The sequence below is a fragment of the Penicillium waksmanii genome (genome assembly GCF_028829765.1).
Source record: "Penicillium waksmanii strain IBT 27052 chromosome Unknown utg000007l:1.0-4314555.0:1.0-4317578.0, whole genome shotgun sequence".
Lineage (NCBI taxonomy): Eukaryota > Fungi > Ascomycota > Eurotiomycetes > Eurotiales > Aspergillaceae > Penicillium > Penicillium waksmanii.
Genome location: NW_026643253.1, coordinates 3,522,258 through 3,538,359, shown reverse-complemented (window position 1 = coordinate 3,538,359; position 16,102 = coordinate 3,522,258). Strand labels below are relative to the sequence as shown.

General features: G+C 50.6%; 6 protein-coding genes across 6 annotated transcripts; 4 read left to right on the top strand and 2 right to left on the bottom strand.

Annotated features, from left to right (window-relative positions):
• Positions 1 to 238: 238 nt before the first annotated feature.
• Positions 239 to 1,418, bottom strand: N7481_008161 (NAD(P)H-dependent flavin oxidoreductase; the record flags this gene model as incomplete). Its single annotated transcript, XM_057267380.1, has 5 exons — positions 239 to 382; positions 437 to 1,024; positions 1,056 to 1,166; positions 1,237 to 1,319; positions 1,376 to 1,418. 5 exons carry the CDS (start codon positions 1,416 to 1,418, stop codon positions 239 to 241), a joined length of 969 nt encoding a protein of 322 aa, XP_057121581.1.
• Positions 1,419 to 2,467: 1,049 nt separating this feature from the next.
• N7481_008160 (dolichyl-P-Glc:Glc1Man(9)GlcNAc(2)-PP-dolichol alpha-1,3-glucosyltransferase ALG8) lies at positions 2,468 to 4,263 on the top strand (the record flags this gene model as incomplete). The annotated part of the gene is made up of 6 exons (XM_057267379.1): positions 2,468 to 2,544; positions 2,598 to 2,676; positions 2,734 to 2,927; positions 2,992 to 3,485; positions 3,541 to 3,680; positions 3,733 to 4,263. 6 exons carry the CDS (start codon positions 2,468 to 2,470, stop codon positions 4,261 to 4,263), a joined length of 1,515 nt encoding a protein of 504 aa, XP_057121580.1.
• Positions 4,264 to 6,659: 2,396 nt separating this feature from the next.
• N7481_008159 (uncharacterized protein) lies at positions 6,660 to 10,081 on the top strand (the record flags this gene model as incomplete). The annotated part of the gene is made up of 7 exons (XM_057267378.1): positions 6,660 to 6,662; positions 6,769 to 6,834; positions 6,897 to 7,040; positions 7,108 to 7,210; positions 7,272 to 7,288; positions 7,343 to 8,931; positions 8,992 to 10,081. The coding sequence occupies 7 exons, from the start codon at positions 6,660 to 6,662 to the stop codon at positions 10,079 to 10,081; spliced, it is 3,012 nt and encodes a 1,003-aa protein (XP_057121579.1).
• A 791-nt stretch (positions 10,082 to 10,872) lies between these two features.
• Positions 10,873 to 12,255, top strand: N7481_008158 (coenzyme A transporter; the record flags this gene model as incomplete). Its single annotated transcript, XM_057267377.1, has 2 exons — positions 10,873 to 11,151; positions 11,257 to 12,255. The coding sequence occupies 2 exons, from the start codon at positions 10,873 to 10,875 to the stop codon at positions 12,253 to 12,255; spliced, it is 1,278 nt and encodes a 425-aa protein (XP_057121578.1).
• Positions 12,256 to 12,950: 695 nt separating this feature from the next.
• Positions 12,951 to 14,108, top strand: N7481_008157 (RNA-binding ATPase activator ESF2; the record flags this gene model as incomplete). The annotated part of the gene is made up of 2 exons (XM_057267376.1): positions 12,951 to 13,704; positions 13,765 to 14,108. 2 exons carry the CDS (start codon positions 12,951 to 12,953, stop codon positions 14,106 to 14,108), a joined length of 1,098 nt encoding a protein of 365 aa, XP_057121577.1.
• A 227-nt stretch (positions 14,109 to 14,335) lies between these two features.
• Positions 14,336 to 16,061, bottom strand: N7481_008156 (ribosome-binding protein NMD3; the record flags this gene model as incomplete). The annotated part of the gene is made up of 3 exons (XM_057267375.1): positions 14,336 to 15,183; positions 15,245 to 15,909; positions 15,994 to 16,061. 3 exons carry the CDS (start codon positions 16,059 to 16,061, stop codon positions 14,336 to 14,338), a joined length of 1,581 nt encoding a protein of 526 aa, XP_057121576.1.
• Between the last annotated feature and the right edge of the window lie 41 nt (positions 16,062 to 16,102).

The following is a 16,102-nucleotide window of genomic DNA, read 5'->3' as shown; positions in this document are numbered from 1 at the left end:
CATCGTCCATGTAATATCTTGAATGCAAGTAGTGTCGAATGCAAGTAGTGTCTTGGCCGACACTAACTAGTACATACTAGATTGTATTACAGAGACAGAACCATGTGACAGCACCAGACGGCAAGGAGTTGAATCAGAATATTCTCGTCATAACTAGAAACTACTCTTGTCACGATCTATTGTATACTTCAACAATAAAAGGATATATAACAATATAATAAGCCTAGAGCATCGCCACTTAAAGCTTGCTGGTAGGAGCATCAATATACAGTGACTGGCTCCGCTTCATAGCCTCCTGGGCCTCCTTCTCGATGCGGTCGAGCAGAACGGCGCAGGTCGGGATGTCATGAATAAGACCAATGACTTGGCCAGCAGTCCAAACCTAAGAAACACTTGTTAGATTATGATCAAGACCAATACTGGGTGGTATGCTTACTCCAAAGTCAACGTCGCCGTTCTCAAAAACTTGGCGGCCTCGCTTGCCGCTCACGTAGGGTCCGATCTCGCTGAAATCTCCCGTTGTGCTCTCACGCTCAACCTTCAGAGCATCCTGGGTAACCTTGTTGGCGAACAGACGAGTTGTGTTCTTCCAGCGGCGGAGAACAAGAGCAGTATCAGTCTCCTGGGCGTTGACAATAGCCTCCTTGACCTTTTGGTGAATGGGGGCCTCGACGGTGCTCATAAAACGAGTACCCATGTTAATACCCTCGGCACCCAATGCGAGAGCCGCAGCTAGACCTTGACCATCGGCAAAGCCACCCGAGGCAATGAAGGGCACACCCAGGTCCTGGCGGGCACGGCTGAGAAGGATGAAGTTGGTAATATCGTGCTCACCGACGTGGCCGGCACACTCAAAGCCGTCGATGGAAAGGAAGTCGACGCCGAGCTTGACGGCGGACTTGGCGTGGCGGATGGTGGTACACTTATGCAGGATGATACAGCCGGCCTTCTTCAGCTGCTGAATAACAGGGCCCGGGTTATTACCAGCGGTCTCGACAATGTTGATACCCTCATCAATGATGACCTGGGCGTAGGCGGCGTAGTCGGGGGGGCACAAGGGCGGGGAGGAGGGTCAGGTTCACGCCAAAGGGGTACTTGGTCATGGTGCGGCATCGTCGGATCTCCTTGCGCAGATCTTCGGGGGTAGGTTGAGTGAGAGCAGTGAGCTACATGAGTAGATATTAGTCTCGCCGCAGTCCATGGATTAATCTGTCTGTGTGGGAACGGGGAACGTACGAGACCCAAGCCGCCTGCATTGCTAACGGCTGAAGCCAGCTCGGCGTATCCTACCCACTGCATACCTCCCTGCACCACGGGGACTATACACTGTCAGTCTCTTCATCGTGACCTTGATGCCCATAAGAGAGCAACCTACCGCGAATGCCCAGCTTGCGCGTCAGGGCAGTGTTGAACGGCATCTTGTCGTTCGTTGTCTTGGTATATAATCGGGGCGTAAAATCTCAAATGTATTCTTCTCAACGTCACTCGAAGCCCGGTGTATACAGTGGCAGCGGAATAAAAGGACCAGATAAAGAACAGAATCAAATGCTCAAAGACCAGGCTATCGTGAATAAAAAGCACCGAGTCTCGGGGTCGGGGTAGCCGCGGACCTGGGCTGTGGGGAAAGAAAGTTGCCGAGGTTCGCTGGCTGATTAGTTACGCCAGGCCGAGTGGGAAGTCCTGCCGACGCGCCCAGACAAAAGAGTAGTAAGTACTAACTACTCCGTACTCCGTACTACTAAGTACATATGAATGTATCTCCTTTGGGGAATGGGTTCCTCGGTCCGAAATAAGACTAGCATAATACAAGGTTGATGATTGATCAAGAATAAAGATCAGCCCTGGTGATCCCCCCCGGTCCTTCATGCCGCATCAAGCGTCTGTTGAGCACCGTTGACTGCTGCATGTGACAGCGACCATCATGTCAGCTCCTAGCCAAGGAGCGGAATACACACCACTATTCTACTACGTGTGAAAGTGGATTTAAATGCAATGGGAAATTATATATTGGATTGGTAGATGACCATCTGATTGCCAGTGCAGCCATTGCTTTTTTTTCTAATTGATATGTAACCCTGAATATGAAACCCATCCGGCTCATTGACAGAGGGAATGGGCGATTAACGACGGGAAGTCCTTCTGCGAATCTCGAAGGTCCCTCTATGTCGCGACAGAATGCCGAAACCAGAGGGTGCTAAGCACGACGACTTCATTCCCTCAAGGGGTACGGCGTCGTGAGCGGAGACTCGTGAAGAAAAGAAAATCAGAAGTGGGTGAGCCCGCTGGGAAAAACCAAATACACAAGCGAATCACATGACATCGCGGAAGATCATTCTTCCAGAGTCCGCAAGTTCTCCACAGTCACGTGGACGCATGCGGAGAGCTGCGCGGGCAGATCGCCCGCGCACTCACTTGGGGTTCGTTGGTAACTTTTTCTTTGCGATCGCTCGAGTTCGGAAAATGCGCAATGGCTGAGCTCTATCCTTCATTGGTGCAGTGCGCCATCGTGGCAGCAGCCTTCAAGGTGCTGCTGTTTCCCGCATAGTTAGTCGCATGTTTTCTCGGAACTCCTTGGTCGATATCTAACCGTGTTGCAGCAAGTCGACGGACTTTGAAGTGCACCGGAATTGGCTTGCTATTACTCATTCGCTACCTGTGAAGGAATGGTATTACGAGGTTTGTCCTTGCCCGCGCCTGATTTGAATTACCTGGCCGTTGTTGACACTGTTGCAGAAAACATCCGAATGGACCCTCGATTACCCCCCGTTCTTCGCAGCCTTCGAATGGCTTATGTCACAAGCGGCCGCATATGTTGATCCGGCGATGCTGGTTGTCCAGAATTTGGGATATGATTCTTGGCAGACAGTTTATTTCCAGCGCGCCACTGTTATTGTGACCGAGTTGGTCTTGGTATTTGCATTGAGTCGGTAAGATAGATCAACTGCCTTGATCAAAAGAAGAGACGAGACTAATTCCTCCAAATCCTAACAGATACGTCAAGTCGGCTCCTTCCTGGGACAAACAAGCTGCGCACGTGGCCAGTCTCTCTATCCTTCTCTCCCCAGGACTGTTTATCATCGACCACATTCATTTCCAGTACAATGGGTTCTTGTACGGGATCTTGATCCTCTCCATTGTCTTGGCTCGGAAACAATCGACACTTCTGTACAGTGGAATTCTCTTCGCCATTCTCTTATGCTTGAAACACATCTACCTATATCTTGCCCTCGCCTATTTCGTTTACCTGGGCCGTTTCTACTGCCTCGACCCCAAGAATGTCTTCCGGCCTCGGTTTTTCAATATAGTTAAGCTCGGGGTCTGTGTTCTTGGTGTCTTCGGGATTGCTTTTGGTCCCTTTGTGCAATGGGGCCAGTTACTACAGCTCAAGGATCGCCTCTTCCCTTTCTCGAGGGGGCTGTGCCATGCGTACTGGGCGCCAAATATATGGGCTATGTACTCTTTTACCGATCGCGCCTTGATTCCCTGTATGTTCTTTATTTCCTGGCAGACTTACGCCCGATTTGCTGACTTGGTTTCTAGTGGCGCCGCGCCTGGGACTGTCGGTAAACCAAGACGCCCTCAATAGTGTCACCCGTGGGCTCGTTGGTGATACCTCCTTCGCGGTCCTCCCAGAGGTCAGCAGCCAGCAAACCTTTTTGCTCACATTTATCTTCCAACTTGTATGTACTACTCCGCGCCAGATAATCCGCATCAAATACTTATCCAGCATAGATTCCTCTTGTGAAGCTTTGGTTCCATTCAGGGCCCAAATGGGAGACATTTGTAGGAGCATTGACACTCTGTGGATACGCATCCTTCCTCTTCGGCTGGCACGTCCATGAGAAGGCGATTCTTTTGATCATCATCCCCTTCAGCCTCATCGCTCTCAAGGACCGTCGCTATTTCAGCGCTTTCCGGCCATTGGCAGTTGCCGGTCATGTCTCCCTTTTCCCGCTGCTATTTACCGCCGCAGAATTTCCGCTCAAGACTGTCTACACGGTCTTCTGGTTGATCCTCTTCCTCTTCGTCTTTGACCGGGTCGCGCCCGTCCCAGAGCGACCGCGAATTTTCGTCTTCGACCGACTTGCTTTGCTATACCTCACATTCGCCATTCCGTTGATAGTGTACTGCTCGCTGGTTCACCAACTGATCTTCGGATTCGAACGACTACAGTTCTTGCCCCTGATGTTCATGAGCAGTTATTCCGCACTTGGTGTTGTCGGGAGCTGGGTTGGATTTATGGTAGTTTATTTCACCGAATAGATCGGTTTCTAGATAGAAAAAGAAGCCTCGGATTGGCATGTAACTAAAAATTAATCATGATTCGCTTCCCTGCTTACATGCCCATCTCCTATGACAAGATGACGTAACCCAATCCACGTGGGTCCGGCCCACTTCAACCACGGAGTCTATTTGACGCTACTCCCAATCAGGTTAGCGCCGCCCCGTGAAATCCATGCAACGCGGGCTAAAAACGAATGCTCGTCAAATCGAGAGAAAATGTTTTGTGTATCATAGTGTCAGTTTATTTATGTCTGCCAATTCGCAGTTAGAATTTAAATATCAAGATCTTTAATTCCGTCATGTTTTGGCTCTACTACTCCAATTAAATTGATACATTAGAGTTTTCTGTATCTCCATATTATATATCGGAGCCACGAACCCTAACGAAAATTCCTAGTAGAAAATGAAAAATTCCCAGAAACATCTTGTTGGAAGTATTACCTATTAGTACATACTAGTATTAGTACACTTCAAAAATGATTCATCATATGCTCAGGCTGCTATCAGTAATTTCCAATGGTATTGCTAAGTCTGCGTTGGCGCGGAGTATTTTCTCTCGAGAACCTTGGAATTGGCACATCCGGGTGGGCTCTCCATCAACGGTGTTGCACGGCCATGAGGTTCACGTCGTAATTTTCCCACTCTTAGATAAAATTAAAAGTCAATATGAGCGAAATTCCATGCAATGGCCACCCTACTGGAATTCGGACTATATCATAAATTTGAATACGACAGTAGTATCCAGAAGCCTTTAAGTATAATAGAACACATTGCTCTTATCTAGGAGTTTGGTCTGGTGAACGAAATACAAACATCAGAAAGCGAACCATTAATAGATAGGCAGAAGAGCAGTTCCGGGAGCCCTCGGAGCTGCAATTCCTAGCTATGTCTGTTGGTACATGTCTATTGGTAGTTCTTCATCACGCTGTACGGAAATTATTGACTACTTGCCTAATAAATCAACTGGAGTGAGCTTCCTGGCTTGATAGAAAAAGTCTGCGTATACAATGTTTGTTCAAACAAGTCCACTCACAGACGTGCTTAGCTTTTCCGGCTAAGTTCCTCAAGGTAGGTAGGTAGGCGATGAACCAGATGACCAGGTTTTGGCACTGCTTGGATTAACTCCGAGGATATTGAGTGAGCGCAGCTACCGTAATGCATTGAAGCTCTATCCTAATATCCTGGAATGATGGGTTTAATGCATATCTAGTTCTGCAATCGTCTCAGACGGGGCGACCGCCTGCGAATGCTTGCAGACGTCGGATACAATATTCATGGTAGCAAAGTAAACAGGCAAGGCAAGAAAAGAACATTGGTCGCAATGTTCGGGAATATAGGTAGAAGCAAGAAATTCCCACAGGTCATATGTTTTGTCGAAGCTGGAGTGGTGAATATGAAGGACAGAAAGTTGTCAAAGACTTGGCACGTCATGACAATGCATCTATCGCCTGCCAACTTGGGCCATCTATTGTTAGGAACGATGAGGGATTGGAACACGATGGAGTCACTTCAATGATTACTGACAGACACAATGACTGTTGGATATTGTGGTGGTGGAAAAAATCGAGAATTTGGGATGGTTATGGTGGACATAGTTGGCAAACTAGATAGGTGACAACAAGGCCCCTCGCAGGAGTATTTGATAGTCGGATGGAAGATGGGATCATTCACAATTAAATCGACCGAAACCATTTCCCATCGATTCTCCAGGACTTGGCGATTCGAATGAGGGTAAATACTGGTATGGATGGGGGTGTGGTGGACCAGCAACGCGTTGAGGGCGATAGAAGCCGGCCACGGGGGGGCGCAAAGAGGGTCGGCGGGAACAGAAAGTCGTTTTCCACATTTTCCATTTTCCACCTTCGCCCGCCCTGCTCCTCCTCTCCACCAATCAGCATCCGCCGCTCCGGCGCGGTTGATCGACCGCTCCTCACTGCGCTTTTTACCTTCTCCTCTGGCACTTTCAACCTTCCACTTCCTATCCTCCTCCCCTTCCCCGAATCGTGCGCACTTTATCTCTTCCCACCACCCCGCCACGGCTAAGGAATTGTTGCCTACCACTGTATACTTACGACGCGTTTACTCTCGGTAAGTCCGCGAGTTTACTTCATCTTTGTTCTCCACTGCTGCCGAGTCGCCTCGATCTCCTGCTCCCCCCCGAAAAGTCTGGACCGATCTCGACACCATCACCCGGCATCGTTCGGATCTTATGTTGCGCGTGGCAGACGCAAAACACCTATCGCATACCCTCTCAATCTATATACATCGGACATATTGGCTGATCATATCGCGTGCTGTCTAGTCGATTTATCCTCGAGCTCGGTCGCGGTCGTCTCCGGTAGACTGACGCGTACCTATACCTTCGTCAAAAGACCATGGTATGGCCATATCGTATACCCCGATTCGAATCCCTCATGGAAGAATACTCGATGCGGAGGCAGAATCTATTCTTGGGGGACACGCGCAGCTTACACTGTGACCTAGGTCTTTTTCAAACGGAAGCCGGTCACATACCTCCCACGACCCGTGATTCAAGATGACAATTCTGAGGTATCTATATCGCATGGGAATGTTAGGAGAAGAAGAACCAGACGATTGACATGGCGTTGCAGGTTTGGGTTGTCTCAGAGACCAGCGAGGTCTTCACGAGCTATGAGGCGTACCTCGCCCGGATGGATTTCTACAAACAGCGTCGGTTTATTTGTGAAATTACCGGCCATTCTGGGCTGAACTTTTTCGAGGCCATGCGCAGTGAGGTATGTCGTTGTCTCCGTTCCGCCATGCGGTTCCATCGTGAGGGGCAGTTACTTATCTCGACATTAGATGGAGGAATCGCGCGAGGTGAACAGCAGTTTCCCGGAAGCGCTGAGAGAGCCAATTCTGCGTCGAATTCAATTCTCTACCGTCTCGAGGGTCGATCATCTGGGTATGTCCTCTTGATTGATATACTGAACTTGAGCACGTACTAACGGTGATTTAACTAAAAGTGGACGAGATATTTGAAGTGAGAAGAACCGTATTCGCTGAATTCTGCGACAATACTAACAAACGGCTCTAGGAATTCAAGTCCGATTTTTACCCCGGAGAAAATGTACTGATCATCTTGGAAGATGGCAGTAGGCTACATGGGATTATCAGGGATAAGGCAAACTTCGCCGAACAACTATTTGCTGATGGCACTGTCAAAAAGCCAGCGGTTTCTACGTATCTGGTCAAGATCCTCGATCGTCCGAACGAGGAGGCCTTGTTGGACCATGATCATATCACCCGCGACCGGAAGGCTTTCACCAAGCTGATGCTACGGGGGTTCATTAAGCACAACGTGACTCGCGAATCTTGGACTGGTGCGCCTTGGCTTGTCAAAGCTTCGATTGCCGACGAATATAAGATATCCACCGAGGTCCCCAAACACCTTCAGTATGGCTCAAAGGTCGCGGAGAAGAAGGCAATGAAGAAGGCAGACCAAGACGGATATTTCGGCTTCTTTTCTTCCCAGCAACTGCCAGCTCTCAAACCAGCTATGAAAGGGCAGAAATCCAAACAGTCTACCCAAGATCTAGCAAAATCTAGCCAGGCGCAGTACGAGGAGTATCAGCGATCGCTGAACGGCAACCCCTCATTTCTCCTTCCAAACAATCCCCTGCGCCCATCGAAGCCACCGCTGGTCGGTGACAAGAAAATGCATCCGCCTTCTGCGATTATCAAGAACGAGTCGACGGCTCCCTCCCCCCCGCCGATCCGTTATCCGATGGAAGATTTGGAGCTTCCACCCTGCCGAGATGACAAACACCGCCCAACTTTGAAGTTCATGATGCTAGGCGAGTCAGATAATGATGGCGCCGAGGATCTTTTGCCCGATGACTTGGAGCCTGATTCCGTTGGGTTGCTTCTGGAGACCTGGGATACTCTCAACGTTTACTGTGAGGTATTCCAGATTGATTCATTCACTTTTGATGATTTTCTTCAATCTATGCGCTTCTCTTCGGAGCAAATGGACTGTGAACTCTTTGTAGAATTACATTGTGCGATTCTGAAGAAATTGGTCAATTCGGAACATGAGAATGGTGCTATCCAGATCAATCTCCCCGATTTCCCTGCTGAAGAATCTGACGATTCAGAGGATGACGATTCAGAGGATGAAGATGAAGAAGATGAAGAAGAAGAAGAAGAACCCGAAGAATCGGCCGGGAGAATGACTACTCGAGGAAGCTTGGCCAAGAAAGAGCTGGAGACGCTGAAAACGCAAGTTGACGAAGAAGAGGAGGAAGATACTCAGATCCATCGTGCCGCAGAAATGTTCGTCAACTATGGATGGATTGATCGTCTTCGTCGACGGGACTTCCGCAATGGTGGATGGGAACTGGTGATGATCGGTCTCCTGCACCAGCTGGCTGTTCGCCCTCGCTATGAGGTGATCTGCAACGAGATCCTCAAGCATCTAGCACCGCTCGATGCGAAGCCAACCCAGAAAACTGCTCAACAACAGTACAGTACTCTCGACATTAATTTACGTGTCAAGGCTCTCCAGATCATCACCCTGCTCAGCTTAGAGACAAAGGCCATCCGAAATTATCTGGAGGAATGCAGCAACCAAATGACCGAGTTCCGGAAGGTGAAAATCGAACACCAAAAAGCACGCAAGGCAGCGTAAGTAACACAGTGGCCTTTTCGTCTGACTTCTTGATAAATACTAATTTTTTTCCCCAGTCTCGTCGAACTTCGCCAGCTCCACTTGGATCGGAAAGCCCTCCAACCGGAACCCGAAAAGAACGAGAATGAAAAGAAGGAAAAATCACCTTCACCCGTGCCAGAACTTGACGGGATTGATGATTCCAAGTTGACTCTCGAAGGGGATTCTGAGATGCCGATAGATTCGGAGGATGAAGATACGCCTCGGCCACGAGCACTACGCGGAGGCGTCGATCGCGCCCTCGAGCGGAAACGAAAACAGGAGATTGAGCGAGAACGCAAGGAGCAGCTGGCCAAGCAGCCCAAGGGTTCTAAGCAATACCAGAAGGTTCTAAGGAAGATCGATGACCAGAAGGCAAAGATCGAGAAGCTCCAGGACGAAATTGACATAGTCGATAACGACCTGCGTGAGGCCGACTGCCCACGAACACGTTGCCTAGGACTGGATCGCTTCTGCAATCGTTACTGGTGGTTTGAACGCAACGCAATGCCTCGCGAGGGTATGCCAGATAGCTCCACCTCCGAGGCCCAGTACGCCAACGGCCGCCTTTGGGTGCAGGGTCCCGACGATATGGAGCGTGCGGGCTTTATTGACTTGACCGATGAGCAACGCAAAGTTTACCACAAACATTTCCAGACTACGCCTGCTGAGCGCAAGAAGCATGAAGAAGGTTCCACGCACCTGGCGAGTGCTCGCGAATGGGGCTACTACGAGGAGCCGGAGTCGATTGAGCAATTAATTGATTGGCTGGAGCCGCGAGGGAATCGCGAACACAAGCTCATGAAGGAACTACAGCTGCAGAAGACTCATATTGTGAAGTACATGAAGAACCGTCAGGCCTACCTGGCCGACTCTCGTGAGCGCGCGGAGTCCGAGGAAATGCCCAGCAAGCGAGTCACTACTCGCAACAAGACCTATGTCGACGTGAATGAGCACGGTCTCCGCTGTCTCCGCTGGAAGAATACAACTGCCATGAACGAGGTCGGACATCTCCACGTGGACCCTGATCGACCGGCCAAACGACAGAAGCGCAATACAGACGACACTCGCGAGACCAAGGCGGCACGAGGCAAGGCATTGACTCGACAAGGTTCCCGTCGAGGGTGATCTGGGACTTGGGAGTGTCTCTATTGTCATTCACCTTTACTTCTCTTCTGTACTTCTGATTCTCTCGCATCTACTGGATATCATGCGACCACGATATTGTAACATTCCCGTCTTTGTTGAACTGCTGTATACATTCCGTGCATCTGCGCTGGGGAAGGAGTCGGGTGGGGGGGGGTTTTCACTGTGATTATTGACTGTGTGAATTGTTTTCTGTCTCTCTATTTTTACTATTTTATTCTTCCAGAAACCCGATAGAAATGCACGCACATAGAACTCTTGACTATCACCGATTCTTGCCGTCCAAGTAGGCTGACCATTCGGTTGTTCGGGACTCGTTGGGTGGTCCCGCTTCCCGCCACCCGTGTATTTTATGGTCATCCCGTGTATTTGTATTGTCATTTAGCGGCTAAATGCGGGGGTGCGGCTGGTATCGGCATGTCAGGCCTGTACGCCGAAGTGTCCACGGCAAAAGACGTCAGCGCTCCCATCGGCGAGGCGAGATCTTTTGCCTCCAAAGTTTTAACTCTCTTTTCACTTTCTTTCACTATCGTCCTTTACTTCGCCCCTTCGACAGATACCTCTCAACCGCCCTGGTCGTGTTGTCGTTCTCGTGGTGTCGCTGTATCACCAGGTCCCCTGTCCCGACGATCCTCCGGTAAACCGAGACCAAATCAACTTTTCCCAGATATCGCCGAGTGATCACGAGGGGAAGACCGTTATTCCCCAGACCCTCTTCCTCGGTGCGCCTCGGCCGCACACTGCGCACATTGCGCCTCCCCCCCCTTCCTCTCATGTCGACGGGCCTCCCAGATCATGCCCACACTCATTCCGATCTTCTCCCACAACCACGCCAATACCTTCCCTCAAGCGCGGATACCAGTCCGCATCTCAACTCTCCGATGAGTGGGATCGCACACCAACGAGCCTCTCCGGCGCCGATTACAGGTGGCACAGGTGGCCAGTATATCAATGCGGACGAGCAGAAGAACAAAGGCAACAAGCCCGTCCAGAAGAAAAGTCTCGACTACATATTACGAAGCGGTCTAGCAGGAGGAGCCGCGGGCTGTGCGGTGAGTGCGCGGAGGTGCAAGTGGAAGTGGAAGAGCGAAAACCGCCACTTTTATTTTGCTCTTACACTCGGAGAATATACCTACTGACAATGAGATGGTTCATAGGCCAAGACCGTCGTCGCACCCCTCGATCGCGTCAAGATCCTCTTCCAAGCATCGAATCCGCAATTTGCAAAATACGCAGGCAGCTGGTCCGGACTTCTAGCTGCGATCAACGACATCAAGCGGTATGAAGGCTCCAGGGGCCTGTACAAGGGCCACTCGGCCACTCTTCTCCGTATCTTCCCATACGCTGCCATTAAATTCCTCGCCTACGAACAAATCCGCGCCACCCTCATCGCCTCGCCTGAACAAGAGACTGCAATCCGCCGTTTAGTATCCGGCAGTCTGGCTGGCATCACCTCTGTCTTCTTTACATACCCGCTCGAGCTGATCCGTGTACGATTGGCATTCGAAACGAAACGCACATCCCGGTCATCCTTGACAGATATCTGTAAACAAATCTACAACGAACGCATCACACCCCCATCATCCGGCGCTACATCAACAGCAAAAGCCGCCGCCACAGGCACCCAACAAGCCTCCACAGGCGCCATCGTCGCCGAGAATGTTTCATCAACAGTCAACCAGGCCGTTCCTCGGTCCGGTCTCGCGAATTTTTACCGTGGCTTCGGCCCCACCATCCTCGGCATGCTCCCCTACGCGGGCGTGTCGTTCCTAACTCACGACACAGTGGGCGATTGGCTTCGTTACCCCTCTGTCTCAGCGTATACCACGATTCCGGACTCAGAGACCAAGCCGAAGAAGGGATCTCGACATCCCCAGCTCACGGCCGCGGCAGAGCTTTTCTCCGGTGCCGCCGCCGGTCTCGTGGCGCAAACATTCTCATACCCGCTTGAAGTTGTCCGAAGACGGATGCAAGTTGGCGGCGCTGTTGGTGATGGCCGCCGCATGGGTATCCTTGAGACTGGCCGGAAGGTCTGGCTTGAGCGGGGATTCCGAGGGTTCTGGGTTGGTTTGACGATTGGGTATATTAAGATTGTACCGATGAGTGCGACCGCCTTTTTCGTCTATGAGCGATTGAAGTGGTCATTGGGGATTTAAATATGCGGCCAGACGCAGGATTCTCCCACCGACGCCGGGTCACTTTATCTTTGCTATTCCGAGCAATACGCCCAGAGGGCCATTGAAGCACCCGCGCGATAGCTCGCGAAGGGGTTTGATCGAGGGCTCTCTGGCTCACACCTTGTCGCCATCTTTGCAAGTCAAAGTCTAGCAATCATGGGGACTTTGTTCCCGTGTTTCCCCCGACACCCAATCATCTATGTTCTCACCGTTGAACACGACCTTTGAGGCTCTCGACGCATATGATACTGGCTTCAGGGCAAATGCCTTTCGCGATAGATCGTTTTATATATTCTCTTGCACGCTGAGTGAACCATTCCTCGGCCTTTGATTCCCACTGCTGGGCGTTTTGGTTTCTTCCTTGCACTTTCTTTTTCGTTCGTGAGGCATAGAAGAGCCTGAAGATACACATATCTCATACTACATACCGGGCAGGATAGATCTGTCCTTGCTGAGAACAAATTTCACAAAAATTTATCCCCACCTCAATATTACAATTATCCCGAGGGACTTAACGTAAGGTCTAAGCTATTCCGAGTCTTCTCATGCTCTTTGTTGGTAGTGGTTAGTACTAGTGCCCAGGTGGGGCGGAGGAGCGGCGGAGCGCACGGACCACCCAAAAAAAGTTCAGGTCGTTGCGACTCGCCATGATCCTCTCTTCAAACGACCACAAAATGACTACACGCAAGCATAACGAGTTCCTCGACCTCCCAAGCGAAGATGAAGAGCATAGCGACCGCGGCTATGACTCCGAGGAGAACGTGACGAAAAACAAAGGCCGCAATGTGAAGCGGCGCCGAACGGCAGACACCCAAGACCTGTTCGGTCTGCAATCAGATCAGTCCGACGAAGAAGATTCTGAAGACGACACACCTGAGGAGAAGGGGAAAGCGCACAAACAAGCGAAGTCTCGCAAGGAAGCAGCCTCGGACGAGGAGGAGGAGGCGGAGGAGGAGGGTGCAGAGAACAGCGACGGAGAAGAAGAGGACGACTACCTCGACTTAACGGCCTCCAAGCCCTCGAAAACCAAGAAACCGCTCATCACAAAGCCGGTCAAGCCGACCAAGAAGTCGAAATCGAAGCCCGGTGTCATTTACCTGAGTTCCTTGCCACCATACCTCAAGCCCTCCGCTCTACGGTCCTTCCTAGAGCAGCGTGGATTTGCGCCTATCACTAGGGTATTCCTACAACCGACGGTCAAGGGCAATGGCGCGCCGAAGCGACAGTCCAATAAAAGGAAGACATATTCTGATGGATGGGTGGAATTCCAAAGCAAGGCTACGTATGTTTCTCAATGGAAACTATTCATGCTCGGCGTTACTGATCTTAGATATAGGGCCAAACTTGCCGCCGAGACATTGAACTGTCAACTCGTGGGAGGAAAGAAGGGGTCGTGGTATCATGATGATATTTGGAACATGAAGTATCGTGAGTAGTACCGAGCAGGTACTGTCATGTTCATACTAATGCTAACATACCACACTTTAGTTCGTGGATACAAATGGTCGGACCTGATGGAGCAAATCCAGAGAGAGCGCGCAGAGAGGGAATCGAGACAACGTGCCGAGGACTTGCGCGCCAAGAGGGAAGAGAAGGTCTTCATGGCGGGCGTGGAGCGTGGACGAGTCGAGGAGGGTATGGCCAAGAAGAACGATGCGAAGAGGAAGAGACAAACTGAGGCGGGAGACACCACCGAGGTCAAGGCTCCAGCGAAGGTCCCAGAGAACCCGAAGAAACCCCGGAGGACATTCGTTCAAAACGATGTTGTTTCTGCGAAGAAGACGGAGACGATTGGAGATGATGCGAAGAGGGTGTTGGGCAAGATCTTTTGATTTGATCTCTATTGTGAATACCATCATTCAAACTACTGTATTGAGATATCCATGTTCTACATTACTACCAAAGATTATTTTCATGATAAAGAGAAATATTTGCACTGCGCAAGCTATTCACACTGCCATAATCTAAATGTTCAGAACTTTTATGATTTCTTGAAAGCCCGTCAGAAATTTCAAATAAACGCCAGCCATGATCGTCAAGGATATCACTCGTAGAAAGCTCATTCGTCACCCATCTTAAGCTCATCAAAGTCATCAAGCAGCTCGTCCATGTTGATCTTTGGTACCTCGTCCTCACTGCCGCTATCTTCCTCCATCTGATCAGCATTCTGAGCCGCCTTGCGAGCTTTATAGATATCCAAGGTATGCTGCAACTCCTGGTCCTCCTCGACATCGCGCAAGAACATCTCGAAATCGGCCTCCATACGGTTGGCCTCCTGTTCCTGGCGCTTGGTAGGGGCGGCGGGAGCACTGGAGGCAGCAGCAGCCTCCTCCTCGTACTCGCGAGCCATACGTCTGAGGCGCCAGGCGCGGTTCTTGGGCTTCTTCTTGCGAGCGTAGTGCTTCTTCACCAAGACCACATCAGGAAGTGTGGAGCCGTACTGGTGGCTGTTCTCGATGGCCTCGTAGTTGTCATCGTTGAAGATGGTACCAGCCAAATGGTAACCCATAGCGGAGTCTCCGACGTGAAGGACACCACCAAGGTGAGTTCGTGTGAAGTAGGTAATGTCATTAGATCCCAGGTCAGAGGCACGGGCAACAGTGGCCTCGGCTAGGAAGAATCGACCATTGGATTGACCAACAGGTTCAATATCCATAATGACAAATTCTGTCAGGTGGGTGACATCCGAAATGTTCTTGAAAGGCGAGCGCCAGTAAGCGCCAGTAGGAACTTCACAGGTTTGGAGGGTTTGGGGGTCGATGAGGTTGACGGCACTGCCGACGCGGTGGCAGAGTGTCAGGGGAGAGATGTTGCCCAGCTGACGGGCTAATTTGATCGGAAGCGCAACCAAGTCATCCTTGCAGATGGGGATGATCTCACAGGACCAAGTGTGTTTATATTGAGCGACTGACAGAGTAAAATTGTTAGATTAAATGCTTGGTGAAAGCGAGGAAAACGGATGTCTTACCGGATGTATGAATATCCATCGAGATGAGCTCCTGGGACTTCTTGGAAGTAATGGGAGCAACACTGCAGAGGAACTCGACCATTCGTTCGGCTTCATTACGCTTAGCATAGTAGAAATCCAAACCGTCCTTCGCCTCCTTGATATTGACTGTATCCTTGTGTGCGCCGTTCTTCAGAATGAGCTGCTCGAGGTACAAGAATGTACGCTTGTGGGGGACCTTCTGGCGAAGCTGGATGGATGCGCGCCAGGCGTGGTGGGTGAAACTCTTCTGACAATCCGGGCATTGCTGTGTAGCGACGACGTACTCAACCTCGAAGCTCTGCTGAATGATCGTACCCTGGAAAGCCTCTTGCTGAATCGTAAGTTTGACCTTCACACGACGGGAGTGAGGCTCAGTCCAGATGAAACTGGCGTCAATAATTCTGACTTTTGATAGACCACGGAGGCGGCGCAGACAGATGGCGAGTAGTTCTTTCGATTCGGGGGCAGCGACAAGCCAGCTGGTCGGGGGCTGCAGCCAACGCTCACAGTCCTTGCAAAAATGCAGGGTTGATTCACGTTGCACTCCTTGGGAGACATCGACCGAAAGACGAACACAATCCTGGCAGAGCGCTCCGGCCGCGGTAGTTCCATCGATAGGAGCACCACAGTTGCAGCAGAGAATACTGGATAAGTTAGTATTTGAAATTCACAATGTACCGGAGTAGTAAAAAAAAACCCCTCCGCGATAAGGAAAAAAAAAGACTCACGTTGCAGAGATGGCCTGGTCCTGCTGCATCGCCGCCATGGGAACGGGGGCATCCAGATCCATCGACATCTTGACGAGATTCCAATCGGATATACTCGAAAATCAAGGGA